The sequence below is a fragment of the Lagenorhynchus albirostris genome, chromosome 9 (assembly GCF_949774975.1).
Source record: "Lagenorhynchus albirostris chromosome 9, mLagAlb1.1, whole genome shotgun sequence".
Taxonomy (NCBI): Eukaryota; Metazoa; Chordata; class Mammalia; order Artiodactyla; family Delphinidae; genus Lagenorhynchus; species Lagenorhynchus albirostris.
Genome location: NC_083103.1, coordinates 10,726,720 through 10,741,289, shown reverse-complemented (window position 1 = coordinate 10,741,289; position 14,570 = coordinate 10,726,720). Strand labels below are relative to the sequence as shown.

Genomic DNA, 14,570 nt, shown 5'->3' with positions numbered 1-14,570 from the left:
GGTAGGGAATAGGTAGATGGGGAGACAGAAGGTGGCAGTCTGTCCCGTACGCAGGTCTGGTAGCAGAGTGTTTTGTTCAGAATGCTTTGCATAAGGGTGTTGATTTCCTGTAGTGAAATCTGGGCATTGGCATATGGGAACGGCAGAGGAGAAAGAATTCATTATTGCATTAGAAGCACCCTGAACTCTTTGGAAGAGGGCCACACAGGGAGCCCAAAGTAAATATCAATAAAATTTTCCCCTTATGAGGTTAGGACAGGTTTTGGCAGCCTTGTGAGTAGTCCCTTACCCCTGTAGACAGGCTTGGTGATCCTAGCCCCACACGTTTTGCCATATAATCTATGGTTTTTTTCCTTCCGTTTTTGTTATCCCCTTCAGTCCTCACAGATGGATCCTCACCTGGCATTTTCAATTCTTCTTCCACCTCTGTGGTGCCACCGCTTCTCCGCTGCAGATTCCTCCAAAGCTCTTCTTTCCATTGTGAAACCTCTTAGGACCCAGGACCTCAACCACCTAGCAGTTAGAAGTTACGCAAAAGGAGGTTTACAAAAATATGGACTTGGATGGCAGGCAGGGGTGAAGGAACAGGGAGTACAGCACTGCGTAGCAGGTTAGGAGGATGGTTAAAGGAGGAGACTGCAGGGTAGAGGAGAAAGCATAGGTATCTGTTTAGGAAATAAACTTGGAGCCAGAGCCCACGCTGACGTTATGGCTGAAGATCTGATTTTAACTGCCGGGAGTCAGTCAGGATCAGGGCACTTGTTACTTCTGCTCTTCCAGTTCTAGGTCTCACCTTTGACCAACGCTCTGTCTCCTTCCTTCTTCAGGGTCCAACATTCTCCGAGGTGATTGTCTAACGATAGGCCCCAGGCACATCTCCCTCGCTGCTGTGTCCCCAGTGCTTAGCACAGTGCCTGCCGCTTATAGCTGCTCAAGAATCTGTTGACTTTATCTGAAATTAAGCTCTGATTTCTGCTATGGCCGAGGCCTTGGACTTGCCTCTTAAACACTTTAAGGCATCAGTGGGAAATGGGCTGTGTCACAGGCCGTTTAGAAATGCCTGGGAATGGTCGATCCACCCACGCAGAAGCAGAGCAGGCCCCACTTTCACAACATACACTTTAAAGTCCTTTTTTTACGGGAGGTGGTGATAAGAGTTCTGTCAACGGCCTCTTACTTTGCAGAGATGGCTGGCCCCAGGATTGTGGTTCAGTAATTAAACGTGGACCCCAAAAGAAACACGTTATGCTGTGATTGAACACCCAACAGTCACGATTACCATGCTCTGTGAACCCTAACAAAGAAGAGGTGACAAAGTTAGGTCAGAAAAACGAGGCTGTCACTCACACCCCTTCTGATTCACGTTGCCGGCTGAAACTGGCTTTGTTGGCCGGCAACTTGTGTACAAGAAACTGTTCCAAACACTGTCCCCGATTCAAGGTTCAGGGGTGTTCTAATGCAACTTAGTGATTAGTTATAGTATAAGAGGTTTACTAAAAATATATTAAAAAATCACGGTATACAATTCTCAAGGACCACACAACTGCTTAAATTTGTACTTTTGAAAGTAAATTATTTTCTTTGCCGGAGGTCTTACTTTTTAAGAAAGTGGGATTTAAAAAATTGACATTTTAGGCAGTGTGCTGTTTTCTGCCCACTTGCAAAGCAAATGGTTTAATATTTTTCCTATCAATCTGTATTTCCTTTGGTTTGAATACAGGATAGAAACCATTGCTGGCTAGCTCTGAAAAAATAGATGAATTCTGTTAAAGGCAAACAGGGAGCTGGAACCATGGGGCTTGGATCACCCAGGGCCCTCGTTCATTCAACAGTAAGATGTGAGTGCTGTGCGGCAACTGCACTGTGCTGGGATGTGTAGGGACACAGATATAGAGCCAAATACCCCCCATCCCCAGAGGGTTTCAGGCCTAGCAAAGACCACACAATTCAGGTTTTGTTTCTATCAGTTCCTTTTGGTAAAAGGCAAGGGTATGTCTGTTGCCGTATTGTCCAACATCCCCCCTTCTAAGATTGAGAGAAGATGGGTAGCTGGGCGTAAATAAATACGTTGAATCAATTAACCTATGTACTATTGTTTTCTTTGCTTTTCCAAAAACACTAGAAGTCTGTAACTAGTAAAATGTCATAGAAACTAGCTCCTTAAGTGTGTACATATAAAAGGCAGTACAGACATTAAGTCTGACTTGAATCAGAGGTGGGAGATGCAAACGTTTGCTTCAGCCTTGAAGACATTTATCTTATAGCCGGGGAGAATCAGAGCTCCTAACAGTCAGTCAGGCCTGGTTCTTAATCATTTAAGGGAATTAGTGACCAGTGAGAAGTTACATCATCTTGAGGTGATGCTCAAACTTTATTTAATATAAATACAGTGCACTTAAAAAAACCTGACAGATGACGTACAGCTTTTCAGAAAGCATCTACTCATATGCTGCTCCTTGGTTATGACATCAGAGCTACCCAAAGACTTGAAGGACTGGCTGAGGGGAATAAACAGCCTGTGTCCGTTTCCTGCTTACAATCCTCACTACACACGCTCAGGCATGTAGAACTTGCCCCAGTATCGCCCCTTATGGGTCAGGTCGTAGGGGCTCAGCACTTTCCGTATCCCCAGCATGTTGGCAGTGACAATGCGCTCAAAGGTCCAGGGGTTTTGGTTGTTCCGTTCTCGTTCTTCTCGATCTTTCCACATCTTCTCTAGAGTCTCACGGCTCACGGCCTTCGCGGGGAAGGGCAACTTGTGGGCAACCTGGTTGAGGAAACCCCGTACCTCTTGGAATTCACAACGCCCGCCCATCTCTACTATGAGGCGGCCAGCCTTCACAGGGGTCACGTAGTGGTCGATGGCACCTTTGCCGCCCCCCATGCGCTGTCCCATACTCTTGCGGGTGATGGGCTTGAAAGGGGCTGGTACTCGCCATAAGGCAAACATGTTCTTGGGGTCCATAGACCGGTTGATTGTCAGGCGCATCATTTCAAAATGCCCCCAGTGGAGGTAACCGCCACCCAGTGCCTAAAAGTAAATGGAAGAATTAGAAACATATGGGGATTTAGATATCCTTCATGGGATCTATTATGTCTCTTCTTTTATGGTAACTGTGGCTTCAATGATACACATGAAAGTAAAAATATAAGTTCTAGTAAGTACCATGGAGGAAAAGCCTAGGGTACAGTAATAAATGGGAACAAGGGTGGACCCGCTTCAATGGATAGCCAGGGAAGACCTCTTTGAGGAGGTGACCTTTATAGCTGAGGCCAGAATGGAACGAACCAGCCAAGGGGAAACAGATGAGTGTTCCAGGCAGAGGAATGGCACATGCGAAGGCTTTGGCACAGCAGGTGGCTTGGTGAGTCTGGGCAGAAGCCAGTGTGGCCGGAGTAGAGAGAGGAATGGGGAACAGACTGCGTTCCGAGAGGCTGGCAGGGGCTGATCGTGCAGGCTGTGGGAATCGGACGTCAAAACATCACTCTGGCTGCCTGATGGGAACTAAATCCTTGTCCGTAGCCATGTGTGTAGGTACTGACGTCAAGTCTTCACGGAAGCTACTTGATGAGTAAGGAAACATCTGTCCCATGTACTAAAACATGGATAGTTTTATTTTGACCAGAGGCTTGAGAAAATCTCATGGTCTAACTATGGGGTAAGTTAGGTACCCTCTTCCTTCTGCTTTTACATTATTTTCACTCTACGTAAAACAAAAAACATTTATGACTTAATGCTTACTGGGTCCTGCTCATCAGTTTAAAGAGCAACTAGTGGCAGTTCTAGTAAAACCTGTGGAGGAAGAGACGAGAATGAACTCAAGGAGTCTATTTTAATCCCTGGCTTCCGTCCTATAGCCGCTTGACGCTGGACTCACCAAGATCGCAAAATTGCCTTCAGTGAACTCAGTGGCTTCAGTGGAAGGTCCCCTTATGTCACTCAGGTTTTTAGGCTCTCTTCTCACTTTTGGCACAAGTGGTACCCTTTCAACAAATCTAAGCTTGGGCTTTTCAGGAATGGAAACATCTAAAAGGAGCACAGACAACCAAGAGTAATCAAAGGATTCATTTTCTTCCTAGAAAGATTTATAACAATCAGGTCAAAGTCTTAAAGTTACCACTCAACAAAATTCCAGAAGTGTGTGAGGTTTATCTTGTGGATGCTTTTCGCTGACACTGGAATCTTCTGATTACGACAGTGGTTGATGCAAATGTTTTTGAACCTTTTAAGAGCAGAGTTTTAACCTTCAAACCAAAATGCTTTTTTAATATGCCTACTCTGTACCTAACACTGAAAAAGGGACTGTTAGAGAAGGTACAAAGATATGAGAGTGTCACAAAATAACACTAGGTAACATTTGTGTGTGTGTGTGTGAATGTTTACTAAGTGCTGGAATTGAGCTGAGTGCTTTACATGCATTATCTCATTTAATCGTTAAAACAACTTGATAGCCTTGGTATCTTTTAGGGCTTCCTTTTTAATATTTTTAAACCTTTAAAAGTTTAACACACACGTATCAAAGGGCCCCATAAAAAAATGTGAATTACCACAAAGTGAACACACAGACACACCCACATAACATCCACATCAAGAAACAGAACATTAGGCAGGTGGTATTTTTAATCCATTTTATAGAAGAGGAACTTCAGGCCTAGAGACATTTTATAATTTGGTTCGGGTCATCCAGTCAAAACAGAAAAGCTAGACACTATGTCACTTAAGAAAAAATACCACACTGCCTCTCTGATAAGAGGCAGTGGAAAGGATACTATATTGTACATCAAAATACCTAAGTTCTCCTGCTCTGCCCATTCTTGCTGGGAAACTTACAACCTAGTACTCCTTTGATCAGTGCTCTTTCCTTTATATATACAGGGGCTTTTCATGCTGAGGCCTGTACTACAATGTGGTTGCTGGGTGAGGGGCCAGACATGCTACGTCTTTATCATGTCTGACGTTTTGACAATATGGAAAAAAAAAATTAACTTGTAAGTCATCTAAAGTATTTCTACAGTAAAACAAGCATGGCTCTGTGATGGAGTCCAATATAAAACAGGAGACTTTAAGGGCTACAGAAACTGCCCCCTGCCATTTCTATATGTAGCTACACAGAAACTTAGTAATGCTTTCTCTTGCCTCCACGGCCATATGTACTCCAGTGCATGTAGTAGTTTCTCAATTATGTGTAGAAGATAAGGCCCTCAGAGGTCAAGGCCGCTCTCATTTTTTTTTGAGATTTCCAATATATTAAAAAAAAAAAAGGTAAGTTAGATATACCAAATTGTGGCTTACCTTAATTGTTTATATTAACAAATTAATGCTTTTCACATAATATTGTTGCTGCCTGCACATGTGTAACCTCATTTGGAGAAAACATCAAAAGTCTCAGTTGAGGCCAGTTAGGTTTAGCTGAGTGGGCAGCTGTGGGCCACGCACCAGTGGTAGGCCATATGGGAGATATCCCATGACAGGTTGGCTCCCTAAAAGCAGGAGTCTTTTTGAGTCTCTTGTTCTTCGATTTCTCTCTAGCGTTTAGAACACTGCCTGGCATACAGTATGTCTTCAATACATAATTACTGAATGGGTGAATGGGGATAGGGGGCACAAGAACACGCCTACTCTTTACCTATCCTCTGCTGGGTTCCATCACAGAAAAGGCTTACAAACAGGAAAACGTATAAGCTCTCACCTTCAAAAGTGGGCACCGGGAGCAGCGTCTTTAGGCCAGCGCTGGCGGGCGGCGCTGCCCAAGAATCTACAAAGACAGATCAAGTTAAACGACGAAGGCCAGGGCTTGGTACACTCTGGGCCAAATACGCTCCTGACAGAGGTGTCCTGTGGGTTTGGGACGTGGGTTCCACTAAAGGGGCTCACAGGCACTGCCCCCCGCCCCCAAAGGACAAGCCGGGGACTCTGGGCGCCGATCCCCAGGTTGCACAAACGCTGTTGACCCTTTTGCACGAATCTTATGGCGGGAGGGGCGGCAGCAAAGGGCAGCCCCTTCCCCGCGCTTCCGCAACCGTGCGCAGAGTCTTGGGACCGTGCGAGATACCCGATGCGGGGGAGGGGTGTGGAGAGAGGCAAGGCCTGGAGGGATCAGGGGATTTCTGACCTAACAAACGCGCCCGCAGGACGGGCGCGCGGGCGCGAGCCAGCAGCCGCCACATGGTCACGCGCGTGCGGTCGCGTCGGGCTCCCCACGGCGACCGCAGCGAACACTTCGACGCGGGCACGGAACGCGGCACTCTCGAGACACGCCGGAACCGGCTCCGGCTCCCACCTGGTCGGGCCGGAAGTTGCGTTCGCGCCGGTCCCCCCTGCAGTGAGGGCGGGTGGAAGCGGAAGAAACCGGAGCCTCGGAACGTGGGTTCCGGCCTGGTGTGTGCGGGTCCCGCCCCGCGTTCTTTCTGGGGTCTCTCCGGAGATGAGGGCGGCAGGGCAGGGGGTTCTCTCCCCGCAGTACCATGCTGAGAAAGCCTGGGTTCGTATGGCAAGTTGGTTCCTTACAATTCACTACGTTACGCCGCGTCTCTAGCCCCCTTCTCTCCCGCAAGACGTTAGAAAAAAGCGAAGGACTCATCACTGTCTTAACATTTACTGGGCTCTTGCACGGTGTCGGGCGGTGAGTACCTCATCCTTGCGTCTAGTCCTCCCAACGAATCCGTGCGATAAGTAAGTCATTACACCCACTTTGCAGATTCCATCTCGAAGGTCAAAGGATTTAACTTTCCTAGGGTCACACAGCAGGAAAACAGTACAATCAGTATTTGAGCACAGTCGGTGTGACTCCACAGACCCCAGTGAACGGACAATATGACTCGATATCAAGTTAAAATGAAAAAAGGTATAATTCTTCTGGGAGAATGTTGGGCAACTCATTTTTATGGGCATGATGCTTTTTAATATTTAGAAAGAGAGAGTGTCTCTTTCCAAGCTTCTAGGATACCGATGGGATTACCAATTGAGGCAGATGTCTGTTGTATTTAAATCATGCTAAATCTGTGCGTGGTCTTTCTCCAAGGATTAATATCGTAAATGGCAACAAATAAAACCTGTAATCTCGCAAAGCTACTGGAAGAACTCTCCCTGTCCACAGTTTTATGTACTTCTTGATTATTTGCACACTGGCTCTGTATCAAAAGAGTTAGTGAATTTTATTACAGCCAATCATTTCTGTCCCAAGAGCAGTTTTAAAAGGTTAAACTGCCCCCGCCCCCTCAGCCCGTGTCAGATTCTGGGCAGCCCTTCTGTGCTCCCCTCTCCCTTCCACCGAAAGTGGGAGATTCAGATGTACTCAGGTATTTAAAAATCTCAAGCTGAATATTGTATAAGATTGTTTGGATGGAGAATAAAGCTGCCGTACAATCACTCTTTGATTGGTCTCTAAGTCTTCTGGTGCCCTAAAATTTCTACCTCATTGCTTATTTTAAAAGAACGAAAAATTAACTCAAAATTCTACATTTAAGGAGTACCGTAATGTCTATTTTTCTTTGTAAGAGTTGTGTTAAGTACAATGGAGGATACAAATATGAAAAATCGGTGACCCTTTATGAATTTATATTTATGTAGGGATGATATGATGAGAATACAATTAGCTAACGTTGAGATATGAGAAGTTTAAATAAAGGGCTGTGAAAAATCGAAGGATGGACCTGAGGTCTTCCCTGATCACAGAAAATCATTTTTCCCTTCGATTTTTCTTCTCTTCTGATAGTTCTATGGCTGTTATTTGTAGGGATTACACGATTTGCTACACAGTATGATGCAAAGTAGGATTAAGAACCTTGATGAACTTACTTTTATTGGAATGCATTTGCTAACATCTCCCAAAAGTCGGTCTTTGAACTTTCCTGAGGCCTCTGTTAAAAATGTAAATATCTGGTCCCCACTTACTAAGAAACTCTAAAGGTGGGGTTCAGGAAGTCCTATTGTGAACTAGCCCCACGAGTGATTCTAATGCCCAATCATGTTTGGGAATCAGTGCTCTATGAGCACTTTGAAAATTTAAAAAGTAGTGTATAGGTACAAGGCATTGTTTCTGGACTATACAGGCCAGTACTCACTGGGATGTATATTTTTCCCACCTGTATAAAAATTAACACCTCAGTTTTTAATCTTCTTATTTAAACATCCAGAGATAACAGAAACTTGTAGCCCAGTCCCAGGTCTGGTTGTTGACTTAAATGGCACACACAAACACACACACACATACACATACACACCTTACTGCCATGAGAAAAATGAATGTGCCTACACATATTCCAGAGCTTTCCAGCTAAATTAGAGTCAGTCCCAACTTGGGGAGTTAATAGAGTTTTACAGGAGAGCTATTTCCAGCATTTCTCAGGGAGTAAGTCAACAGGCACGAAGAATGGATCTAGTCCTAATTGTTTGGCCAAGAAGAGGGAACAATGCCGACTACTGTTCATGCTTTTGTCTTGGCGTTTACGGACTAGATCCAAGGTATTCCTATGAATTTTTTCACCATAATAAATGATTCCCTATTGTGGCTTAGTCAGGTTATTTATAAGTCTGTTATTATAGACCATGCTGTAATAAACATCCTTATACATACCATTTGGGTACTGTTTTGGTATTTCTTTTGAGCAAATTCCAAAGAAAAATCACTGGATCAAAGGGATGTTCATTTAAAATCATTTTACCTCATCAGATTGCGTGAAACTGGCCTTCACCAACAATGTATCAGCGTGACTTTATATACACCCTCTCTGAGGAAGGATATGAAAGTTCTTTTAGAGCTTTGCCAATATGAAAGGTGAAAAACCACATCCAGTGTTATGTTTATAACAGGGTTTTAAAGCAGAATTGCTTCTGACTTAGTTTTGCCTGAGGGCCCAAGGTATGTGGTAATCCCCGTATTCCAAAGTGAGGAGCTGGGCCTCCTAGGCTGGATTTATCAAGGAGCTGGTTAGAAGTGGCTTTGCTCTTCTTAGCTACCCACTCTCCTTCAGCCTGTAAAAAGCACTGGAAAAATCAAGAAAGGAAGTGGAAACTGGCAATGACAATAAAGATTTCTTTGGACAGAGCTGACATACTGTGAGTTTCACTTCCCCTCTCCAATGGTTAGGGATGAGGTGAGCCATCCAGCCTAGTGAGAGACACTTCAGGACCGCGCAGAGAGCTTGGTATGAGGCCTCTGCAGTTTGAAGGGGGTTGGTGTTGACACGGGCTCGGGAAAGTCTATGTTTGGAGGCTGATCAAAGCAGCCTGTGACATCAGAGTAGAGAGAAGTAGCCACGTTACTATTGATGGCAGGTCAAAGGTGTGAATATCCTGTTGACCAGATGCGGACCCCAGTGCAGTGTGTGGGTTTACGGTTGTCCAACGGGACCGCATGGAGAGACAAGGAGAAAGAAGGTGGAAGAGGTGTAATGATGGATGTCCAGGGCCTGTGAGAAGAATTATATGCAAACAGCCAACCGTTTAGCAGAGATGAATTTACCTGCGTCAAGGGAACTGAGATGTCCTCAGCAGTTAGGGTTAGGGTGTGTGTGTGTCCTCTGAAGACTCCGTAAAGCACCATAAGAGGAAGAGTATACTTGAAACTATACCCGGACCCGAGTCAGTACTGTTGGGTGCTGTAACGAAGTACCCCAGACTGGGTGGCTTAAACAATAGAATTTTATTGCCTCGCAGTTCTGGAGGCTTGAAGAGTGAAATCAAGGTGTCAGCAGGGTTGGTTTCTTCTGAGGGATGTGGGGAAGGATCTCTGCTTGGCTGGTAGATGGCCATCTTCTCCCTGTGTCTCTTCATACCGTTTTCCCTCTATGTTTGTCTGTCATGTGTCCAAATTCCCCCTTTTTATAAGAACGCTAGTCTTATTGGATTAGGGCCCACCTTAATTATCTCACTATAACTTGATTGCCTCAGTAAAGATCCTTTCTCCAAATAAGGCCACATTTTGAGGTGCTGGGGGTTAGGACTCCAACTTATGTTTTTTTCAGGGGAGACGAGGATACAAGTCAACTCATAACAGGTACCATGCCGGTAAGCCATCCCAAAGGGGTCAGAGGTGAGGGGTCAGGGGCAGAAAAGGTCTTAAGTGATTGGTAAATGTGCAGAAGTGAGGAAATAAGAGCCCTCTTCCCTTGCCTCCATTTTTGTTTTCACCACTTTCTTTCTGGAGTTGGGCTGAGCTGGGAGCAGCTTTACCTCCAAATGCAATTCAGAGTTTTGATTTTTACAGTTTTGGACATTTTAGTTACTGAAATCAATATGTTTTCTGTGGCTAGAAGTGACAACACAACTTTTTTTTTTTAATATCAGAGAGTAATGAAAAATGCAAAAAACAACCCCCAGCCTTACAGAGTTTGTTTAGATAAATAGTAGCAGGGTAAACTAAAGTTGATTTCTGATAGCCTTCTCTGAGTTCTACTTAGTGATCTAACTTACATCTGGTTATACTTAGTTTGCTTTTTTGTTTTTATTTTTTATATTTTTGGCCAAACAACATGTGGGATCTTAACTCCCAGACCAGGGAGCGAACCCACAGTGCCTGCATTGGAAGCACGGAGTCTTAACCACTGGACCACCAGGGAAGTTCCTTAGTTTGCAATAACTAGCAATAAAAATTTAAAAAAATAACTAGCAGTGCTGAACTTTTTCTCATCTCTTTGGTTTCATATGTTTTTGTCTGTTTGTTTTACTGTATGTGTGATTTGCTTGCTTGTGTACTTTTCAATCATACTGTTCATTTTTTTTCGATTCAAAACTGCTTGTTATGTATAAGTACATTAACTCCTCTTCAGTTGTATATGTTTTGATTTTTTTTTCATTTTTCAGTATGTCCTTTAATTTTCTTTTTGAGGCATGACCATTATGATTTTTTTTTTTTTTTTTTTTGGCCGTGCCACGCAGCTCGCGGGATCTTAGTTCCCTGACCAGGGATTGAACTTGGGCCCTTGGCAGTGAAAGCGAGGAGTCTGACCACTGGACCGCCAGGGAATTCCCCATTATGTTTTTTTTTAAGCAGTAAAATCTGACAGTAATTTTCTTAAGAGTTTTTGACTCTGAGCATATGCTTATAAGGGCCAGAGGTAGGGATCTAACATAATTCTTTTCCAAGTTGAAAATCCTCATTTAATATGTGACTTTATAATGTACTAAATTCCCACAAAATTTTCTGGATTCCGTTTGACATTTTATTCCCTTCTCATGTTCTCTCTGTTCTGAAACCAGTGATACACTCTTTCAATCATTGTTACTTTATTACACATTTTTATATATGTCTTGTCAAGGTCTCCATTTCTGCACTTTACTTTGCAAAAAACATTATGGCACGTTTTGCATGTTTGATCTTCAAGATAAAATTTAAAACTTTTTGTTAAGTTCCGTTTTCTGTCCCTTTCCATTTTTATTTCCTTGGCCAGAATTCTTGTTCTTCATATTTTTGTGTGTGTGTGTTCATTTCAATCTCAGAATCATTTGCACTTCTGAGCAAGACTCAAGGCTTTTGCTATTTCAAAGAACTACAGGCTCTCAGCTGGGAGGGGCTAGAGGAGTCAAGTTAGTTCTACCTCCTCATCAGCATGTTATCCTCAATCATGAACTTGCTACAAGTCATTCAGATAGCTGGTTAAAGGCAAGTACAGTTGCATATTGTTTTTATTTTATTTTTTATTAAAAATTTATTTAGTTAGTTATGTATTTAATGGTATTTCAGGAAATTGATTTATTAGCATAGGTTTCAGAGCTTAAAGCTGGCATTGCTGAGACAACTCTAAAGAGTGTACCTGCAAACAAAGTCAAGGACTTGGTTCCAGAAGCAGGCAACTGTGTGAAAGCTGATTGGCAAACCCAGACCCAAAGGAACAAGAATCATTTACTTGTGAAATTTAATTGTAGTCAGTTGTTTTGGAATATTTTTGGTTTTTAAAAAAATTTTTATTGGAGTATAGGTGATTTGCAATGTTGTGTTAGTTTCAGGTGTAAAGTTAACTGGTAAAGTTAACCAGTTATACATATACATGTATCCACTCTTTTTTAGATTCTTTTCCCATATAGGCCATTACAGAGTATTGAGTAGAGTTCCCTGTGCTGTACAGCAAGTCCGTATTAGTTATCTATTTTATATCTATAGTGTGTATATGTCAATCCCAATCTTCCAATTTATCCCTCCCCACCCTTACTCCCTGGTAACCATAAGTTTGTTTTCTACATCTGTGACTCTGTTTCTGTTTTGCAGATAAGTTCATTTGTACCTTTTAAAACTTGTTTTAATTGAAATGTAGTTGACATACAATATTATGTTAGTTTCAGGTGTACTACGTAATGACTTGACATTTGCATACATTATGAAATGTTCCCCACAAGATAAGTCTTGTAACTGTCTGGACCCATAAAATGTTATTACGATATTATTGACCACATTCCTTATGCTATATATTCCCTTAACTTATTTATTATATAACTGAGGGTCGTACCTCTTAACCCCCTTCACCTATTTCACTGCTCCCCTTCTGGCAATCACCTGTTTGTTCTCTGTATCTGTGAATCTGTTTTCATTTTGTTTTGTTTGTTTGTTTGATCTTAGATTCCACATATAAGTGAGATCATGTGATATTTGTCTGTCTTTGTCTGACTCATTTCACTTAGCACAATACCCTCTAGATCCATCTAGATTGTCACAAATGGTAAGATTTCTATTGATAGACACTTAGGTTGCTTCCATACCTTGGCTGTTGTAAATAGTGCTACAATAAACATTGCAGTGTTTATATCTTTTTGAATTATGTTTTTTTATATCTTCATCAGGTCAATACTCAGAAGTGAAATTGCTGGATCGTGTGGCAGTTCTATTTAAATCTTTAAAGGAGGCTCCATACGGTTTTTCATAGTGGCTGCATCAATTTACAATCCTACCAACAGTGCACGAGGGTTCTAATTTCTCCACATCCTTGCCAACACTTGTTATTTGTTGTCTTTTTGATGATAGCCATTCTGACAGGTGTGAGGTTGTATCTCATTGTGGTTTTGATTTGCTGATTAACAATATTGAGCATCTTTTCATGTACCTGTTGGTTTCTGTATGTTTTCTTTGGAAAAAAATGTCTATTCCGGTCCTCTGCCCATTTTAAAATCAGGTGTTTTTTTTTTTTTTCATGTTGAGTTGTATGAGTTCTTTGTGTATTTTGGATATTAATCTTTTATCAGATACATCATTTGCAAATATCTTCTTACACTTGGTAGGCTGCCTTTTCACTTGATTGATAGTTTCCTTTGCTGTACAAAAGCTTTCTAGTTTGATGTAGTCCCATTTTAAAAATTTTTGCTTTTGTTTCTCTTGCCTAAGGAGACATATCCAGAAAAATACTGCTAAGGTTGATGTCAAAGAGCTTACTGCCTCTGTTTCCTTCTAGGAGTTTTATGGTTTCAGGTCTTACATTTACAACTTTAATCCATTTTGAGTTTTTGTATATGGTGTGAGGAAGTAGTCTCGTTTAATTCTTTTGCACATAGCTGTTCAGTTTATTTATTAAAGGGGCTGTCTTTTCCCCATCATATATTCTTGTCTCCTTCATTGTAGCTTAATTGACCATATAAGTGTGGTTTATTTCTGGATCCACTATTCTGTTCCTTTGATCTACTTTTTGTGCCAGTACCATACTGTTTAGATTACTGTAGCTTTGAAGTGTAGTTTGAAATCAGGGAGTGTGATACCTCCAACTTTGTTCTTCTTTCTCAGATTGCTTTGGCTCTTCAGGGTCTTTTGTGTTTCCATACAAATTTTAGAATTTGTTCTAGTTCTGTGATCAGTGTCTTATAGTTTTCTGAGTACAAGTATTTTTCCTCTTTGGTTAGATTTATTCTTATTTTATCCTTTTCGATGCAATTATAAGTGGAATTGTTTTCTTAATTGTTCTGATAGTTTGTTGTTAGTATATAGAAACATGACATTTCTTTATATTAGTATCCTGCAACTTTATTGAATTCATTTATTAGCTCTAGTTATTTGGTAATGTCTTGAATTTTCTATGTGTAGTATCATGTCATCTGCAAACAGTGATAGTTTTATTTATTCCTTTCCAATTTGGATTCCTTTTATTTCTTTTTTCTTTGTCTGACTGCTGTGACTAGAACTTCCAATACTATGTTGAATAAAAGTGGCAAGAATAAGCAGCCTTGTCTTGTTCCTGATCTTGGAGGAAATGCTGTCAGCTTTTCATGCTTGAGTAAGATGTTGGCCGTAGGCTTGCCTTTATCATGTAGAGGTATGTTCCCTCTATATCCACTTTGTTAATTCCATACTATTTTTAAAGAGGGGAAAAGTATTTGGTAGCAATCTTCCTTCCTCTTTCTCCTGCATCTTCACAAAAGTGGTTATGCATAACTGACCACTCCCTAAAGGAGGCTTAGCCTTTACCAGCCATGACCACTAGAGGTCACAAAAGCACTTATTTTAGTCACTGAAACAACGGAATGCAGTCTGGGCATTACAGATTACGCAAAAATGAACCCACACAGACTACATTTAATTAAGGTGCTTCCTCAAAGGGGAATTGCAACTTCTCATAGCAGACCCATTGTCAACCTCACTCCCCTGTCCCCC

General features: G+C 42.0%; 2 protein-coding genes across 5 annotated transcripts in view; one reads left to right on the top strand and one right to left on the bottom strand.

Moving 5' to 3' along the window:
* Positions 1 to 14,570, top strand: part of STX3 (syntaxin 3) — a 139,166-nt gene that overhangs the window by 42,565 nt on the left and 82,031 nt on the right. For 3 of the 4 annotated variants that reach the window (XR_009542352.1, XR_009542351.1, XM_060159071.1), the window contains one exon: positions 379 to 2,081. The exons of the other annotated variant lie outside the window; for it this stretch is intronic. The gene's annotated coding sequence lies outside the window, so the exon portion shown is untranslated. Of the gene's footprint in view, positions 1 to 378; positions 2,082 to 14,570 lie in introns of those variants that run through there. 4 annotated transcript variants of the gene reach the window in all.
* MRPL16 (mitochondrial ribosomal protein L16) lies at positions 2,348 to 6,294 on the bottom strand. Its single transcript, XM_060157671.1, has 4 exons — positions 6,114 to 6,294; positions 5,691 to 5,756; positions 3,879 to 4,027; positions 2,348 to 3,031 (listed from the first exon to the last, which is right to left on the bottom strand). The coding sequence occupies exons 1-4, from the start codon at positions 6,166 to 6,168 to the stop codon at positions 2,546 to 2,548; spliced, it is 756 nt and encodes a 251-aa protein (XP_060013654.1). The 5' UTR covers positions 6,169 to 6,294; the 3' UTR covers positions 2,348 to 2,545.

What these genes read in the sequence shown, in the direction of transcription:
- MRPL16 (XM_060157671.1), bottom strand. Translation starts at nt 6,168, where the DNA reads ATGTGGCGGCTGCTGGCTCGCGCCCGCGCGCCCGTCCTGCGGGCGCGT. An exon ending in CCTGCGGGCGCGTTTGTTAG is followed by an intron (nt 5,757 to 6,113) that starts GTCAGAAATCCC and finishes CTGTCTTTGTAG; the next exon opens with ATTCTTGGGCAGCGCCGCCC. An exon ending in CCCGGTGCCCACTTTTGAAG is followed by an intron (nt 4,028 to 5,690) that starts GTGAGAGCTTAT and finishes TGCTCCTTTTAG; the next exon opens with ATGTTTCCATTCCTGAAAAG.